The sequence below is a fragment of the Mytilus galloprovincialis genome, chromosome 9 (genome assembly GCF_965363235.1).
Source record: "Mytilus galloprovincialis chromosome 9, xbMytGall1.hap1.1, whole genome shotgun sequence".
Classification (NCBI taxonomy): domain Eukaryota; kingdom Metazoa; phylum Mollusca; class Bivalvia; order Mytilida; family Mytilidae; genus Mytilus; species Mytilus galloprovincialis.
This window is the reverse complement of record NC_134846.1, coordinates 29,173,995-29,192,472: the sequence shown is the minus strand read 5'-3', so window position 1 is coordinate 29,192,472 and position 18,478 is coordinate 29,173,995. Positions and strand designations below refer to the sequence as shown.

General features: G+C 30.5%; 1 protein-coding gene across 14 annotated transcripts in view; it reads right to left on the bottom strand.

Annotated features, from left to right (window-relative positions):
• Positions 1-18,478, bottom strand: part of LOC143044760 (rap guanine nucleotide exchange factor 6-like) — an 83,542-nt gene that overhangs the window by 18,326 nt on the left and 46,738 nt on the right. For all 14 annotated transcript variants that reach the window (XM_076216901.1, XM_076216911.1, XM_076216902.1 and 11 more), the window contains 13 exons: positions 16,231-16,365; positions 15,141-15,356; positions 12,886-12,984; positions 11,560-11,750; positions 10,567-10,792; positions 9,934-10,098; positions 8,931-9,038; positions 7,932-8,135; positions 7,304-7,412; positions 6,303-6,555; positions 5,588-5,810; positions 4,701-4,765; positions 4,132-4,239 (listed from right to left, as the gene is read on the bottom strand). In XM_076216901.1, the coding sequence (XP_076073016.1) occupies positions 4,132-4,239; positions 4,701-4,765; positions 5,588-5,810; positions 6,303-6,555; positions 7,304-7,412; positions 7,932-8,135; positions 8,931-9,038; positions 9,934-10,098; positions 10,567-10,792; positions 11,560-11,750; positions 12,886-12,984; positions 15,141-15,356; positions 16,231-16,365 (2,102 nt within the window). The remainder of the gene's footprint in view (positions 1-4,131; positions 4,240-4,700; positions 4,766-5,587; positions 5,811-6,302; positions 6,556-7,303; positions 7,413-7,931; positions 8,136-8,930; positions 9,039-9,933; positions 10,099-10,566; positions 10,793-11,559; positions 11,751-12,885; positions 12,985-15,140; positions 15,357-16,230; positions 16,366-18,478) is intronic.

The window sequence follows — 18,478 nt, the reverse complement described above, 5'->3', positions numbered from 1 at the left end:
CATCCACCGTATCTTTATTATTGAAAATAATATAACAACAATTTGAAAGAATAGTATACAAATCTTCTTACTAAAAGTTTTCCTTAAGTATTTCTTTCCTGAGAAAACTAGTCATTTAAAGTGGCTTTTAATATAAAAAAATAACAACAGACAATCACTTTAGAATTTTTCTCACAAATTTACAAAAGTGTGAAAAAGTTTCAAAATTTCTAGAAAATTCCTACTTATTTAATTAGTCAATTATAAATTAAAAATAATTTTATCTATGATTAAAAAGTTTCGAACTTCAAGTGATGTTTTCCGTTGAAGGAAGTTTAACAATGGAAGGCAGAGATTTATACTTTAAACCAGGTCACCTATTCTCAATTGTCTTCTACCTAATTGTGGGATATCAATAATAAAATGACAAAAAAACACCTTGCCTTTTTTTTTTCTCATAAAATTAAATACCAGCAATGAAATTTTCTTGGAAAAGCTATCCGGCATGAATCATTTTGCTTTTATAAGGTTACAAACCAATGATTCAGGTGCACTTTTTTCAATATGCAGCAAAGTTGTTACAAATACTTTAGCCACAAGTGTGTTGAATTTACTTTTCTTATAAACATCTTATTAAAAATGCAGCAGTTGGTAGCTTATAATTTAAACCACATGTTGGTTGAATTATCTCTCTTAACAATTGAAAGCTAATAGTTAAGTAATTGACTATGACAACACAACTGGTGGTCTTACTGCTTACAAATATTAATTACAATCTCCTCTTGTTTGTTAAATTTGAGATTTAAAAACTAAAATTAAAATTTATCATAAAGCATAAACTATGTCAAGCAATCTATTCGAAATTGACATGAAAAACTGATTACGAAATGTTTGCTTTGTGCCATTTATAAATATTTATTTTCATGTGTCAGTTTTAGTGATTGAGAAAACAGAGTAGCTAAAATTATCCATCAATATTTGGCAAAAAAGTGTCTATCAATATTTAACAAAAAAGTGTCCATCAATATTTCCAGAAGTTCAAATCTATACATATGTTTAGATATAATAATGAAATATTTCAAATGAAAGTTTCTAATTATGTTTCAGAAGATTTAATTAAAATAAGGTAAAGGAGTAGGTCCAGTAAGACCCCTTTTCGGCCCCAAAATATAGCAGTTTTACAAAATTGTTAAAATGTATACTTTTAGTTATTTATTACACAGTAGAATGCTTCTGCTACATAAATATGGGCTGTTTTTGACAATACAATGCACATATATCGGCTACTTGCACCATTAAGTCATGCCAAATTACTAAAATCTTCACAATTCTAGCATTTTAGTTAAATTTTAGACGGTTTTCGTGTAAAACGAAAGTGGCCGCATTCCTGTTCATCCTTTATATTGAAATGCAAGTTGTATTTTATGATAATACATAACATATATAAAGGTTGAGGATGAACACGGATGCGGCCCCTTTCATTTTTGACAAAAACCATCTGAAAAGTGACATTTTTCGGCATATTTGGTAGATTTTTCATATTTGAGCTTGAATCGGATCGTTTTTAATTACTAAATCAATTCAAATCTTTCACATAAACTAATTGATTCAAATGAAATAGACACTTAAGTGTTTAAAAAGTGGTCAAAATCTTTCGTCAGATGAACCTGAAATTTGGGGCCAAAATCGGTCCTTACCGGACCTACTCCTTTGATATCCTTCTACAGTGACTGGTCTTAATATTAAAGATTTTCTATTCTTTAAAAAACATCAGTATTGCATTAGGTATAGAAGACATATGGAATTTTGTTCACCTCCTAAAGTTTTATTTCTAGATTAAATTCTTAAACAAAAAAAATTAAAAATGTTTCCTACACTTATTTGTTTATTTAAAGTAGGGATTAATATAGAATCTATTATCATGCCCTTATTAAAATTAGTGCAAATGGTTAAAGTATGATCATCTTTGGACAAATGCCCGATTTAAACTGGTACAGAAATGTGTCTGAACATGTGACGAACCTTGTACGATAACCATGAATACAAAACTTCCGTGATGTTTCCACAGGAAATCTCTACTTAGTGCAAACCAAAATACACTTACTAAATATGTTTAACTTTGTTACATGTTAGTAATTTACTCATCAAGCAGATTAATATATATTTTTGTTATATGCAGGAAGTTTATGCACATGCATCAAAGATATTAATAAACAAAATAGTTAGTCACACCAATATATCATTCATTAATATAATATGCAGATATATAAAAGCTATGCATTGTATACAGCCCTTAAAACAAAGAACAGAATGTCTAAAGATCTAAAAATATCCAAAAAATCAAAACTTAAAACTTTTAAAGCTTTCTAAACTAGAGCTCACAGAGACCTGCAACTTCATTCCTAAATACTTTTACTTATCTAATTAAACAAACATGGCTACATCTTATGATAAACTGGTTTAAACTATTTTTCAGTTTGACTGACCTAAGTCTGTAATGGATTTTGTTATATTCGACTGTTGATATTTAGTGGCAGTGGACAAATTCAAATCTGATGATTAAATACAATTATGGAACATACCATCAGAATTAAAAGTTTTCTTTACAAAAAAATCAAAAAAAGTTGCATTGCTTAACCAACACCAAAATGTGCAACATTAAATTTCCAAATTCACTCAGTATTTCATGTATTTCACAGAAAAAAAGAAAGAAACCAAAACAAGTAATGTAGAAATGTCTGAATAATGAACGATGAAAAAATGTGCATGCTGTGAAACCTTTCAACCCAAATAAGCACAAACTCAGGCCGAGTTCCAGGAGTATACCTTAATTTTACAGCACCTGCTTGTAACTCAATATACATATGTTAATAATATGGGAGAATCGAGTTTATTGTTTCAATTGGAAAAGTCGTTACACTATATCAAGACCATATTTCACAGAGAATAGCTGTGGACTTACTACTAAAACTTTTAAACCTAAATTTACTTAGTAAAATTTTTGTTGTTATTTACTTTTAAATGATGTTGAAAGTCCCTAATTCTGTGATTTAATGTCCAAAAAAATATGAACAAAGGAAGAGGTTTGGTTTATGTCAATGAGACAGCAACCCAATGACATAAAACAATCAAGAAGTGTTCATATTTTATTCATTTAGTTCAAATATAGACTATAACTTTATTCTCACTTTTTCTGAAATTATATTCAACAGATTAAAGAACTAATAGTATGTAACATTAACTGGGAAATATGTTGAAATTTCGAGTCCAATATGTGTAACAGACTTCTCCGAAACTAACTCTCAACCCCCATATCAGTATTTAATTGAAAAAGTGCATAATTTATCTTAAAGGTGCTGTATCCATTTATATATAAACTGTGGCATGCAATTAATTTAAATATTGGAAATAATTGTTGAAAACTTTAAAAATATTTAAAACATTCAAACAAATTTAACTATTCACCTATATAAAAAAACTTTTCTTATATAAATATTGAGGTATCTAAACTACTTAAAGTGTGTAATGCTTTGTGGACTGTTTTTTTGTCAGTTTGCCTTTTTTGTTTTTTACCATGGTGTTGTTTGTCCTTTGTTTTAAGGTTTGGGACTGCTCTCTATGTATCATTCCAAATTCATTGCTTACATGGACATTAATCAGGAACATTCTATCTCTGAAGTCTAAGATTTTGCAGTAAGGAAAATTTGTGAACGACTTATAATATGCCAAGAAATGTGATTCTATAGAAGCTAAATATATAGTTGCTATCTAACTGCACATGGCTTTGAAGAAATATTGACTCATTTCTGAGGAAGTAAAAGATGAGTATATATGACGAGAAAATATGTTTTTTTGGCTGAAGATATATTCCGCAAACAGAAAAGCAAGGATGTTCTCATCTATTGAAACTCAATACAATGTTGATATTCTAGCTATTTCATATTATCTAATTTTTTTAATATTTATAATTTGCTAGCATTTTTCTAGTTCAAACATAATTTAACATTCATAAACAGGAGAACATCCCTGTTCAAGGTCTACATAGAGATTTCTATATAAAATGGAGAGATATAGGAAATCCCTTCTACCAAGACTTTCAGCTGAGAGGATAAGCTACATAGTACATCATGTCTATTTTAGGCCTTGCCTTACCTGCCATTTAGATTCTGACGATCAGGTAAATTACACATTTGCTCAGGTAAACGCTTCTGTTTAATCAGACTCTCATTTTCTACAGTTACTTCACATAGAGAAAAGTTACTGAAATTAAAAATCATTTATAATTATAAATTATAAAATATACATAAGAACAATTTGCTTATTTGTTTTGATAACGTCTTTTTCATTAGGTGTCTAGTGGTTAATTGTGTTATTGTCAATAATGCCCTATCAATTTCTATATTTATAATATAAAATAAGTAAAAAATATCTGAGAGACCTGCCTCATTTAATTTGAAATCTATCCTTTTGCACAATATCTTGAGAGTAAAATAGATACACACAATTGTATTTGACAAACATTTTGATTATTGCTTATAAACTGTATTTATCGAGAAACAAAATATTGGTATTTGTACATATAAATATAAATACATATAAACATTCTAAACAAGAAGACTTTCTAGCTGGGAATTTGATTAAATTTGATTAAAATCCTTAAATCAGAATGTATGCCTTGATATTAAACGTGATTACTGAGTTGTATGACTATATAATACTACCTGCTAGGATCTGTAACACCAAATTCTTGTAAAGCTAACATTACCACTTCTTTTGATGTAACATCCTAAAAACAAAAATACAGAGTTTAATCTAACTACTGTAATCAGTCATGCATAGCACTTGTGTATAATATGCACCCCTTTTTATCCCCCAAAACTGACTTTTTACAATTTCAATTTGTGTTAGTAATATGCACCCCCTTTTCATCCCTCTAAACTGACTCTTTACAATTTCAGTTTGTGTGTGCAATATGCACCCCCATTTCATCCCTCTAAACTGACTCTTTACAATTTCAATTTGTGTGTGTAATATGCACCCATTTTTCATCCCTCTAAACTGACTCTTTACAATTTTAATTTTTGTGTGTAATATGCACCCCCTTTTCATCCCTCTAAACTGACTCTTTACAATTTTAATTTATGTGTGTTATATGCACCCCTTTTCATCTCCCAAAATTGTGAATATTTGATATTTCAATTCGAAACTTACTAAGCACTGAACAAAAATGATAATATATTCACAGTACAATACTATCTGATATTGAGAATTTAGAAACTCACTATTTGTTTGCCTTTAATAAAACCATTCACCATCTAATCCTTGTTCAACCCATATAAAAATCTGAATATATATGATGGGCACCTGCTTCTCATTAAACATTTTGAAGAAGACGTTACTTAGTTGAAAAACTTGTGTCTAATCCATTTGTCATTTTTGAAGAACATATATTTAAACTAACTATTAAACATCAAACTGTGCCCTCTGAATACCTTCTGATAAAATATATCAATGGATTTCTGTCTAATTTGCATAGTATCTCATGTATGGTCTTGACATTAAGATTAGCCTAGCACTCAACAGAATACAAATAAATTTTATTTCATACCTTATGTATAGGTAAATATTTGAAAGACTGATCGGCCCTAAAAACTTTGACCACATGGTCAGGGTAGTCTGGTTTTGGATCCTCCACACTAAGTAACGACAAATCAGGATTACTGGCACTTAGATGATTAGGCATCTGAACGGTCAATGATGATGATGAGCTTTTGGATGTATTGTGAATTGATGCAGAGTATAAACTCTCGTCAGATTTGTTCATGTTTTCACTGTTAAAATAAAATAAGAATAAATTAGAATATAAAACATAACTAAAACAAATCATAACACTATATAAGTTCTTAAGTCTTATAATTTGCATTAGAAAAATGGTTTCCCATAGGAGTTTATTAGCTACAGTTTTTATAACAACTTTTTCAGCTTTTTTCTTACTATTTTAAAGTTTCTTCCTCAGTAGCCATTTTTGCTCCTGCATCTATAATTGCTTACTAGTTTATTCATCTTTTCTTGTTTCTAATCATATGATGTTTTGACAATATATTTTACCCACGGCAACATTGCTGCATCTTCAAACTAAAATAATTGTCTTTCTTGCACCATTTTAATGGAACTTTTTTAAAGCTGTGTTCTCATGCTTAAAATCTGTTTCATTGATTCTCAAGATAAAGTTGTATTAGAAGCTATCATAATTTCTGAATGTTCACGTTAAACTTTCATATATTGACTTAATATTAAAATTTTTAAAATAAGGTCATGCTTACAATTCCATATTTGAAGTACTGGCATTCCTTGGAAAGAAACCTCCAATTTTCTTAATAAACGCTTTCTTTCCAACTGTTTTGAACCAAGATTTATCCTTTTTATCAAAACTTTTATCTTTTATAGATGATTTAATGAATGGAGACATATTATCTAAATCAGGGGCAGATAATCGTTTTGTGAATGATGAAGTACTCTGTGTAGATTGTCTATTTTGTTTATTTTGTTCTGTCACTTCTATCATTTCCTTAAAATCTGAAAAAAAGGAAGAATAATCATACATGTAATAAGTAAGTATAAAGGAAGAATAATCATACATGTAATAAGTAAGTATAGAGGAAGAATAATCATACATGTAATAAGTAAGTATAGAGGACGAATGTATTTATATAGATTCTATAGATATAGATCATTACATGAGATACAATAATCCTCTACTCAGGATAAATTTAAAAGAAATTATGCTTGTTCAAGTATAAATCTTTTACACTATTAATTTTTAGTGCCCTTTTTAGCTTGCTGTTTGGTGTGGGTCAAAACTCGGTTGTTGAAGGCCATATTTTGAACTATAATGGATATAGGAAGATGTGGTGTGAGTGCCAATGAGACAACTCTCCATCCAAATAACAATATATAAAAGTAAACCATTATAGGTCAATGTACGGCCTTCAACACAGAGCCATGACTCACACCGAACAACAAGCTATAAAGGGCCACAAAATTATTAGTGTAAAACCTTTCAAACGGGAAAACCAACGGTCTAAAAATGTTTACTTTTACAAATTGGGACCCTGATAGATTGTTGTCTCATTGGCACTCATACAACATCTTCTTATTTCAATAACATACTTCGCTCTAGTCAAAAGGTCAGTAGCCACACTAATTCAAAATTTACAATCAAAATTATTTGAAGTCTTACAAGACAGGATAAGAATGGGCAAAGACCTAACAAAATTATAATGCAATAATTGTTTTAATATACAACACCATTAGGTATACATACCTGGTAAATTAGATTTGATAGCCATTGACAAATGTGTGGTCCCTCGTAACAATTCTAATGCTCGATTGTGCGTAATATGCTGAAAATTCTGACCATTCACTTCCATTATCTACAAATACGATAACATATATTTAAAAGATGTTGCTACAGAAAAGCATTCAATGTAATGTTTTTCTGAGTAATGATTACAATTCATATTTTCAAAACTATCCTAAAGTTTTAACTACAATCATGTCCCTTTTCCCAATTGTGACCTAAGCAATTCAACTTATTACCCGGTTTGTACAACACAGCAGGTTCCATATGTGGAGTAGAAGCACCTGAGGACACCACCAGTTGTTTGTGGGGGTTTATGTTGATCAATCTTTATTTTTCTATGTTGTGTTTGTGTACTCCTGTTTGTCTGTTGGTTTTTTTTCTTCTTTTTAGCCATGGTGTTGTCAGTTATGTTTTTTACTTTTGTGTTTGAATGTCATTCTGGTTTCTTTCTCCTCTCCTTTTGTGTTTGAATGTCATTCTGGTTTCTTTCTCCTCTCCTTTTGTGTTTGAATGTCATTCTGGTTTCTTTCTCCGCTCCTTATGAAGCAATCCTGAATAAAACTACAACATTTGAAGACTTTAAACTCACCTGGTCACCCCTTTTGAGGCCTGCCTCATAAGCTTTGGATGCCTTTTCAACTTTAGAAATGAATATACCACATCCTCGTTCTAAACCTCCCAGGACAGAAAAATGCAGCACCTCTTCTCGTGTAGCACGAGTTAATGTGACACTTCTTGTCCTAGCTTTAGCACCACAGGCAATATTCAGTAACCTGAGTTGACCTGTCATTCCCTGTAAATAAAACATCACACTTATAAGTCAATATTTGTAGCTAAAATTTCTAAGTTGAGGAAACAAGACAATAAACATATTCTTATAAACATGTACTTTTTTGTAATGTTAATTGTTGTACTGTTGGCTATGTAGAACTGTTAGTATAATGCTGTGTGTGCTTTTTATAGTCTTCATTTCTATAACAAACTTGTCTTAAACTTTTGAAATGTGTCCACCTAATCAAGTATTTATCCTTGTCAGGGCAAATAAAATGTAGGAATCATGACTGTTTATGAACATGGTGTCTAATTACAAAGTTGATTGAATTCTATTTTTTTTCTAGTTCCATTGCATGCTATAACTGACACGTTTTGGGATATATAATTCCAAGACTCAAGACTGATTGATAAATTGTTGTTTGCAAAATGTCTAGTTGCAATAAGTTATGAATATTTGGAATCTTTACAAATCTACAAGTAGCCACAAGTTATACCATACAAAGATGATGATGCAAGTCATGTATCTTTAGTTCATACTTTATCTTGCTTAAATCATGTGAAAATTTGCCATTTTGGCCAAATTTGTCAATAATAACTTGTTAACATCACAAATGACATTATAAGTCATGAAAGTGATCAAGAATAATATATTATTCCTTGGATTTTGTAGCTCTGAATCTTTGCCAGACTTTGGTCTCCAGGATCACCTTAGAGACATAAGTTGTCGAATTATACATCTGGTGCTGTGATTTTGTGTCTTTTTTTTTTTATTGTAAACTATTGCTTCATTTGATAACAAATTGTGTAAAAGTACCTGAGTTTCAAGCATGGCTTCAAAGCTCTCTAGAAATTCACTCAAAATAGAATCTGTTTCAAAGTCAATAAAATGATTGTTGACCCACAGTAACACAACCCTTGTGACCTGAAATAAAAATGTATTGAAATTAATATTAGAAGGCATTAAAAGCTAAGATGGTAAAATGTTACAATTCCTGTAAGAGAATACAAGAATAATTTACTTTTTTAGCTTATTGCTGATTTTATGTATTTTTCCTTAAATCTAATTTTGTGATAATTTTTATTATCGCTATTTTGTGCGTTTTTCCTTTGATCTTTTTTTGTGATAATTTTCATATCATGCTACTTGCTTGAGATGGAAATTATCGCTAGAAACTAAGGAGCCATGTGGCATTGCTAATGAAATAGACATGAAATTGACAACATCATCATAGGTAAAATAGCGATAAACAGATTATCATTGGTCATCTCAACTCGATTGCTAGTCTCACTTTCGCCGTAACCGGCTCAAGCGAGAAATCAATTTCATTGAGATAACCAACGATAATCTATAAATATCATGCTACACATGCTTGAGATAGAAAATAATTCCTGAAAACTAAGGGTGCACAAGTTGTCGAGGTATACATCAATGACCTCATATGCAAAAATGTTAAACGGATTATCAACACACTTTTAAATTCCCATGTTTCTCTGCCGCGTCTCATCTCTTGGAGTTCGAAGTGAAATGTATAATTTAAATCATATTTAAAAAGCAAAAAAATCAGCCTTCATAACTAATGGCAAAATAAGAGCTTCAAATACAGGTCTGAACATCTAAAATTGGTTTCACAAAAATAATTACAACTAAGATTGATCGTAAGTCATGAATTATTCAGTATACTTAGGATCAATCTTAGTCTCAAGTTTTTTGGTAAAACCAACTCCTGAACATTATGTTGCAGACAGAAGAATGAATTTGTATCTAAAAATAAGAAATTTCGAAATTTCTAGAGTTACTTCCGTCCAAAACTACTTACCTTATTTCGTAATGTTGTTTGGTTGAACCATGTTTGAAGTCTGTAAGCTAATTCCATGGGACTTTTGAGAAATATTCTGTAACACAGTAGGAAGTCTTCTACAAACGTAGGATCAACAGCTGAATGTTCCTGTACCAGATGGTTCATCAAGTGATCCGGTGACGCCTAAAATCATATAATTTATAAAAGATTGCCAATTATTCTATGATAAATAATTCATACATAGTCAAGTAAAAAAAAAACCAACAAATTATTGGTAAGTTTAGAAAATTCAGACAACCAGGATGATATTTAGACTGCCATTTAGAAAAAGAGGTTTGTTGGATAGTGTTTTGAAATTTTCCTAGCAAAAGTCCACCTATGGACCCCTTAATGATGTAAAATTGATATCAAACTGTTGTTGTAATAAAGTTTAGTATTAACTTAATCATCATACATAATTTGTCAGGAATCAAATTTATGTTCCTAACAATTGACAAAGAAAAACATTGCTTTTCTTCACAATTTGTTTCCAACATCTCACACCATTAGCTGATTATCATATATTTGTTCCCTGTCAAATGTTGAGATTTTATGTCAATTCTATTGTGATAACCAAATTATCTGTACAATAACAAATATTTTACAACTTACCCTAATTATAATCTGTCCTCGTCGGTTACCTCCGTCAAACACTCTGTGTTCTGTAACCATTACAACCTCCCCGTCTTCCACATGTCGTTTTGTGTTTTCTTTGCCCTGGTTCATGATTTCATAATAATCTTGTTGAGCAATGCTGAGAAACTGGCAATCATCAACAATGGTCCTCATGACCCCTTCGTGGAATATTTTATCCAAGGTTGGGTTTGTAATACCAAAGCTGCAATAGCAACACACACCTTCCTTTAGATTTATATAATGAAATCTTCAACATATTATGGTTCTTTCGCTCAAATTCATAAATTACGACATTTAGAACAGTCTGAATTTTTTTCCCCTAAGTCTCAAACTTCAAAATTCTCAAGTCATGGATCTTTCACATAAATTTTCAAGGATGAAATATACTTATGAATCTTGATCTTTTACACTTCACAGTTTATAAGTTTTAAATTTCAACTTCAATTCAGTTCTAAAAGTTTTAATAAAAGTTTGCATTTAGTCCAATAAGATTTTAAAGAACACATATACACATACAATTTTATTCTGGTGCAATGACCTTTCAAATAATTTTTAACCACAATCAACTAAAAAAATAAGGAAATCGGAAAATAAAACAATTTATCCACTAACTAGGAAAACATCCTATATTATTGACCTTGCAAAGGAACTTGAATATAAGTGACATAAATCCTTATTTTGTTCAGTTGGCTAGATCAAATGATTTAATACGAATGATTCTGAAGTCTAAAAATGATATTTGTAATTAGTGACACAACTGTTTTCTTGGGATTCTTTTCTTCGAATTAGCTATTAATTTTTTTAAACGTAAGTTTAAGTAAAATAAAGAAATAAACAGACTTTAAGTTGGCCTATAATTGCTTAAATACCACTTCATTTTACTCAGGGGGATAGCTATTTAATTGGCAATCTTCCATCTCCTCATTTCAACATCATCATAGCCATAAATATAATTTCATCAGAACTCACCTGTCCCCCATGTACAAGAATTCTGCAGACCCATCTTCTTTAAGGATTTCTACTTGACCATTAAGTATGACTGACCAGGAGTCCAGCTCCTCTTTGTCCTTCATCACAATGGTACCTTTATGTTCAATGACGGCTAGCATCATTACAGCACACAGTGCTCGTCTAGTTGGTAAGGTCATGTTGGCAAAAGCCTGTAAAAGAAAAATGTAAATTCATTATTGTTTTAAAATGTTTCTCCACATCTTCCTTTAATGCAGGAAATACTTTTGATATTCTAAATAATAATCATCTTATCAAATGAAAAACAATATAACTGCCTTTTAACAAAGAGCTATTGCTTTCATGTATATAAAATAAGTTTCATGACTTATTAAATAACATACACCAATAACAAGATCCTTTATTCAACTTCTATATAAAAAGCTTTTTTTCATTTATCAAATAAACTTTCACCATGCTTGGGGTATAGTTATATAATTATAAGTATGGTACTTTTGATAATTTTTATCTTTATAACCTATCACATATTATATAAATGCTCTTGTCCAAAGTAAGGACTAAAAATTTCAAATGACTCTAGATCTAGTCTCATGGTAAAATATAGCTTGATGTATGGTCTATACACTCTTGTTCAACACTGAGACCCTATGTCACCTGTTATATGTCTTTTTACCATATATGTGGTTGGATGGACAGATAGAGACAGAATAATGTCCACCTTAAAATGACAGACATGTTAATCATTGGAGGACATATATATGTGCCAAATTTTGAATGGACCCTACATATTCTTGAATATTGCCTCTACATGACATCAGAGTTGCAAATTATATCAGCCTATAAACTAAAGGACTGCAATTTTCCTGATGGACCCCCTAAACTGATGAAAGTAACAATATAAAATGTTTAGATTACTGCAACTATTGTCAGGAATATGACAGTTGTAGTCCATTCGTTTGATGTGTTGAGCTTTTGATTTTGCCATTTGATTAGGGACTTTCTGTTTTGAATTTTCCATGGAGTTTATAGTATTTTTGTGATTTTACTTTCGTCTGTACTTCTCTGTTTGTTTTCATAATTACTAAGTTTTTCCTCAATATATCTATATATACATCCCTTTGTCTATTTTAGCACCATTCCACTGGACTAAAGCCAAACTTACTTCACAAGCTTACTAATAACTAGTTATCAACTTGTGAAGTAAATCTAATTTCTAAGATGTAATTTTCTTATCATCATTGTTCTATTTATAAAAAGGTAGCTTTTATGAATAGGTTGGTAAAATCATTCTTTTGTAACATCCATATTTTTTTCTTTAAATCTTACTCTAAAATGTTGTATAAAGTCTAGTAGTATTTCTATATCATCATCAGATCTGTCTTGTGGGTGCTTCTGTAAACATTCTTGTACTGTGTCTCTCTGTGACTGAAAAAACATTAAAAATATTACAACTGTGAACACAAGAGACATGTCTTGACTGCTTTGAAGCAAATCAAACACACCATTTTGATAAATCAGCACATTACTTAGTACTTATAGAAGAAGGGATATACAAACCCAAATACTGAAACTCACAATAATTAAATAAATGTTAAACTCATCCAATCTCCTTAACTTCTCATTATACAATGTAATTGCTTTCAAATTAGTAGCGTATGATTAAAGGAAGGCATCAAAATGATTTTTAAGAGACATTCAGATAATACAATAGCATTTGAAATGATGATGGTCTTTCAATTAGTTTATTTATACAAGTGCACCTAATTACGTAACATTGCATAGATGTAAAAATTCAATAAAACTTGAAGAGTGACAAAAAAGTTGCACTGTGGGTAATAATAAATATATATTTTTTGTAACTTAAAAGTCTGTGAAGTCATATACATTTGTACCCTAGCTATTCCTTGGGTACAGTAGTATAAATATAACTAGTTACCCTAGACACCCCTGGGGTACAGAAATATCAATAGAACAAGTAAAAAATAATGCTGCTATAACTTTAGAGCCCAAGGATAGATCAGAATTGTAGATAAACTTTTATCATGCCCCCTGGGACCTCTGCTTTCATGCAGAAAAACAGATCTAAGACAGACATTACTAAACAGTTAATTATGATATGAGTGCAATGTATGCATATTACATAATATATCATTTCATATACACATACATTCTCTTATCGTTATCATGTTATCTGCAGAGAATTCTAAGTGCTGCCTCAACCACAATATTTGATGTCAGATGTTTTGGTACTTTCTACTTTTCAGTTATAGGACAAACATGTTTTATTTGGATCATGAGTAAAATATGTCTTTAGTTCATGTTCTCAAATATTTGTCATTTGGGGAAACTGATGTTGATTGGTGATCTCTGTTCAAGTTGATAAACATTTTCTAGAAATGGACTATTTAGAGCTTGACATATATATTGTAAAGACACCAGTCTACTGTTGAAGACCTTATGTTGAATACTACATGTCACATTTGATATCGATGGCAGATGTTTTTATAATTCCTTCATTAGCTTTTTAGCACAAACCCTTATAACTAAAAGTATATCAGTTGACTTTAATGTAGCACAAATTAAGAGCTAGCATGGAAAGAATGGTCAATCACAGTTAACTGATTTCATTATGATTCAATTTATGATATTTGTAGTTTTAGTTTAAACTTATATATGCCATGTATGTACAGCAGGTTTAAGGACTGTACCGTAGTTACTTTTTTATTTTTAATACCAGATTATTACAGGAAAGTTTCTACAGAAGATATAACTCTGCTATAATAAACCAGTATTAAATTGATTTTCTGCATGTTTAATAACAGATTGCCACATGTAACATTCAATAAAACAGACACGATTAATAGTTTCATCTGCCAATTTGCTTTATCATCAATTTAGGAAGCAGCTTTCTACTGGCACAAATATTGGAATAAAAACATATTTTTTTACAGTCAACTTTAAACAGGTCATCTATAAGTATGTTATATGGCACAATGAAAACAAACTGTAATGTACTAATTCAAGTACAAGTCAGATGTAAATCTTTGTTATAATAGGGGAGACACATACAGTGCACAACTTTCAAAAACAATGAAACACTTTATACACATATCAGTTTTTTATGAACTATTATTCACTGATAAAATGAAGACTAGAAATAAGGACACAAGACCACATGTCATATGTCAAACAGACATATACTCTTTAAACCAATTTAAAGACAGAATGTTATTATGCAGAGTTACTGAAGAACATCATTCGGAAACTTAACCGGACCACTGGAGGGAGGAAATTAGGTCAATGACATATACTCATTGTTATTAATCAACAAATCTTTAGATGTGCAAATGATGGTAAATTTTTTATTTATATCCTATTTTAACTTTTAAACTGGCAATGAACTGGACCTAATAATTTCATAATTGAAACTTCTTATTTATGTTATTATTGGTAGTACTGGTAATTGATTTTGAACTTTTCATTTCCATTGTTATAAGGTTAATTCTAAGTAAACCACATTCAGGCTAAGATCATATCAGCTTTTCAACATTACATGTAAAACAATCCTCGAGAAAACCTACCCCTGTGGATTCAGCATATCCTTCTTCATCATCAGAATCCACCATACTCTCAGGTAATCCACTAATATCCATATCCACATTTTCCTGGTCATCGATGGATGACTGCATCATATCAGAGCCTGAATAAGCACTAGATGTATCACTTGCTCGCGAACATCTTTTCATATATTGTTCATTTCGTAAATACTGGTCACGCAATCCATAATCGGCAGATAACTGTAAACAAAAACAAAAATATGCCGTAGGGAGTAAAAACAATTGATTTGTATGTCAAACATGTAATATAACACAGAAATATGATTTTAGTTTATGACTGAATCATATTCAAGCTAAAGATTAATTTTGATTTTGACTTCAAGTGTGCCATGACTGTTTAAGGCAAACATTGAATTAGTAGGTTCAAAGGTTAACTTGAGATATACTGATTCATTTATGACAATTGTTGGAACACTGATACATGCCCATTCTGTTTTATTCTTTATGGGATTGGAGACAAAAGCCATATATGGGATATGTGATATCAAGTAAAATTTGTGTGATAAGTTGCAGAGTTCTCCTCCAAGGCCTTACATAAATATGATACAATGGTACTATCTAAATAGATATTATAATTTAATGTTTTATAAATGTAGTGGTGTTATAGTAAGAGCGGCAGTGCCAAACAGCGTCTTGTTCCATATGTTGTTATTTGAAAATACTGGGAAAAACAATGAGGTGCATTCAGTGACGTCTGTAATAATAAACCTCAATGAATACAATTTTATTACCAGTTTAAATTAGAAGTGCCAATGGGAAAATTATGTTTTTCTGATCTGTGTGTTCCATATAAGGTAATTTTTTGATTTATGGTAGTTTACCTTGGCAATGTGGTTGGACTAATTTAAAACTTAGTAAATATCTTCATTATGACGTGAATTTTTCAAAATCTATGTTTCATCATGGTTTTGACCAATATTTTGTTGTTCACTGAACATGGAAATTTGAAAATGATGAAGGTGTGTGGTGACCACTGGAAATATTTTCTTGTTTTCTTTTTTGGTTAAATAAAACCAGAAATCACTTTTAATGATGACCTTTTGATAAAACCAACCTGTTCAACAACACTATCAGAATTCATTCTACGTATAGGCCTGGTCCCTTCCTGGTGGTCAAATTCTATAACACGATCATTACATGATTGCCGTGAATGACCACTTTTCATAACCTGAACATCAGGATAGTCAATCTGAAGAAAAAAATATATAAAAATTAAATAAATGAAAAGTACAAAACATAGATCTTTATCAATTAATTATACAAGCATTCACAACAATATGTATAAAACTTTTCTATTGCTTAGGGCTGACTGTTTCCATACAAATCCTTGTTTAAATAATAATTTTCAATAACAATCCGAAAGTACACATTCACTGGCAAAAGTTGATTGTTTGTTGAGCTATATATTTATACCATTTCCTATGACCAGTATTATTCATGGTTTTAACAAGAGTATTTTGGGTAAACAATCCATCGTCAGAATTTTGATCATGTCATAGAAGTTAGAGCAGAACTTGCAATTGTGTACATGACCATAACTATTACTGATGAAACAGGTTTGCTTGTTTCATGATCCAAAATAAACCGACCATGATAGATCCAACAGCTAGTTTTATTCTTTGAACAAATCAAAAATTGTCAAGTATTGTGGATTCATTATAATTGACTGGATATACATATTTTTGTGGGTTTCATGGGTATAGGATAATAGCTAATTCAAATCTTTAAAGTAGTATAAATATCTTCTATAGGTTTGAATACATGCTTTGGTGAAACCATCAAGTTTCCATGAAAGACTGATTGTTCCTGATAACACGAATATTGGTACACATGAAAAATAAATGAATTCACATTTAATGATGAAATCACATGCAACAAAACGAAGCTCTTACATTCAAATGATCCATTACAGTACTCAACAAATCCATTGCTGTGATTCCTTATTAAAATTCACTTTTTGTGTCTAAAAATTGAGGTCATTTAAAAAAATCCTAAAATATCACATTCCTATAAAACAACCAATATTCAATAAGAAAAGACAACTATTACACAGAGTGTCCAACACGAAACTCTCCCAACATCCTATTCTTTCTTTTGCTTTCAATACATTAAACTAATTACAAATGCGCAATTATGCAAATGGCTAATAATCCTTCAGCTTTAACATCCTGACTTCCTGATTAGGAAGATAAAAGTTTATTTTCATCTTGCTTATTTCTGTATATAAGGTCATACGGTCAAATAAGCCAACTACTGGCATCTACATTCATAACGAAGGTGAATATCTTCGTGGACTTAAAATGGAATCAATAAATCTTATATTTATGAATATTATCTTAATGGATATCAGCACCTTTTATGATCAAGTTATTTCACATTTCAATAACTGATGGGATGTAAATAACATTTGCAATATCACATTTTTTAAGACCAGTTTAAAATTCAAAAGGAGGGACAGTTATATACCATAACAGAATAGAGTGTTAAAGAGACGACAAACTGACAAAAGAGCAGAAAAACAACTCAAATTTTAGAAAGAAAAAAAACTGACTCCAGCATGGACAAAAAGAAAACAAAGTCCACATAAGATTACAGAGAATTATTTCAAAAACTGCTAATGAGCATGGGTGCACCTGAATAGTCAGCAGCTGATAAAAAGTCATTGGGCTAAAACAATTGATATGTGTGTCAAATATGTAATCTAGCACAGAATTATGATTTTAGTTTATGACTGAATCATATTCAAGCTAAAGATTTAATTGTGATTTTGACTTCAAGTGCTCCATGACTGTTTAAGGCAAACATTGAATTATGGGGTTCAAAGGTTTACTTAATATTTACTGATTCATTTACATCAACTTATGGAACACTGATACATGTCCTTTCTATATACACTATTAAACCCCAATGTACTATATTGGGGGGTAGGGTTGCAAATGAAATAACCTGAACAATCTTCTGTTTCATTATTAATTTGTATTCTGTAATTTAAGATTGACACTAAAATTTTTACTAATTTATTCCCTTATCATTGAAATTCATTTTAAAAGAAACAGACATTGCTAATTGGATGTGACTGCACAAAAGCAAGTTTTAGCATATTTACATTAGTCCCAATGCCCAATGCAGAAATTTATGTACCTAGGGATATTTGTACAAATCTAAGTACCTTTTGGTTATATAACATTTTTAAATAGTTACATAAGGTTATGGCAAAGGTTTTCCTAAGATGTTAGGTTTGAAAAAAAGCACAAACTCATTGTATTTTGACAACTTCTTTAGAATGTGCTAACATTGGAGTC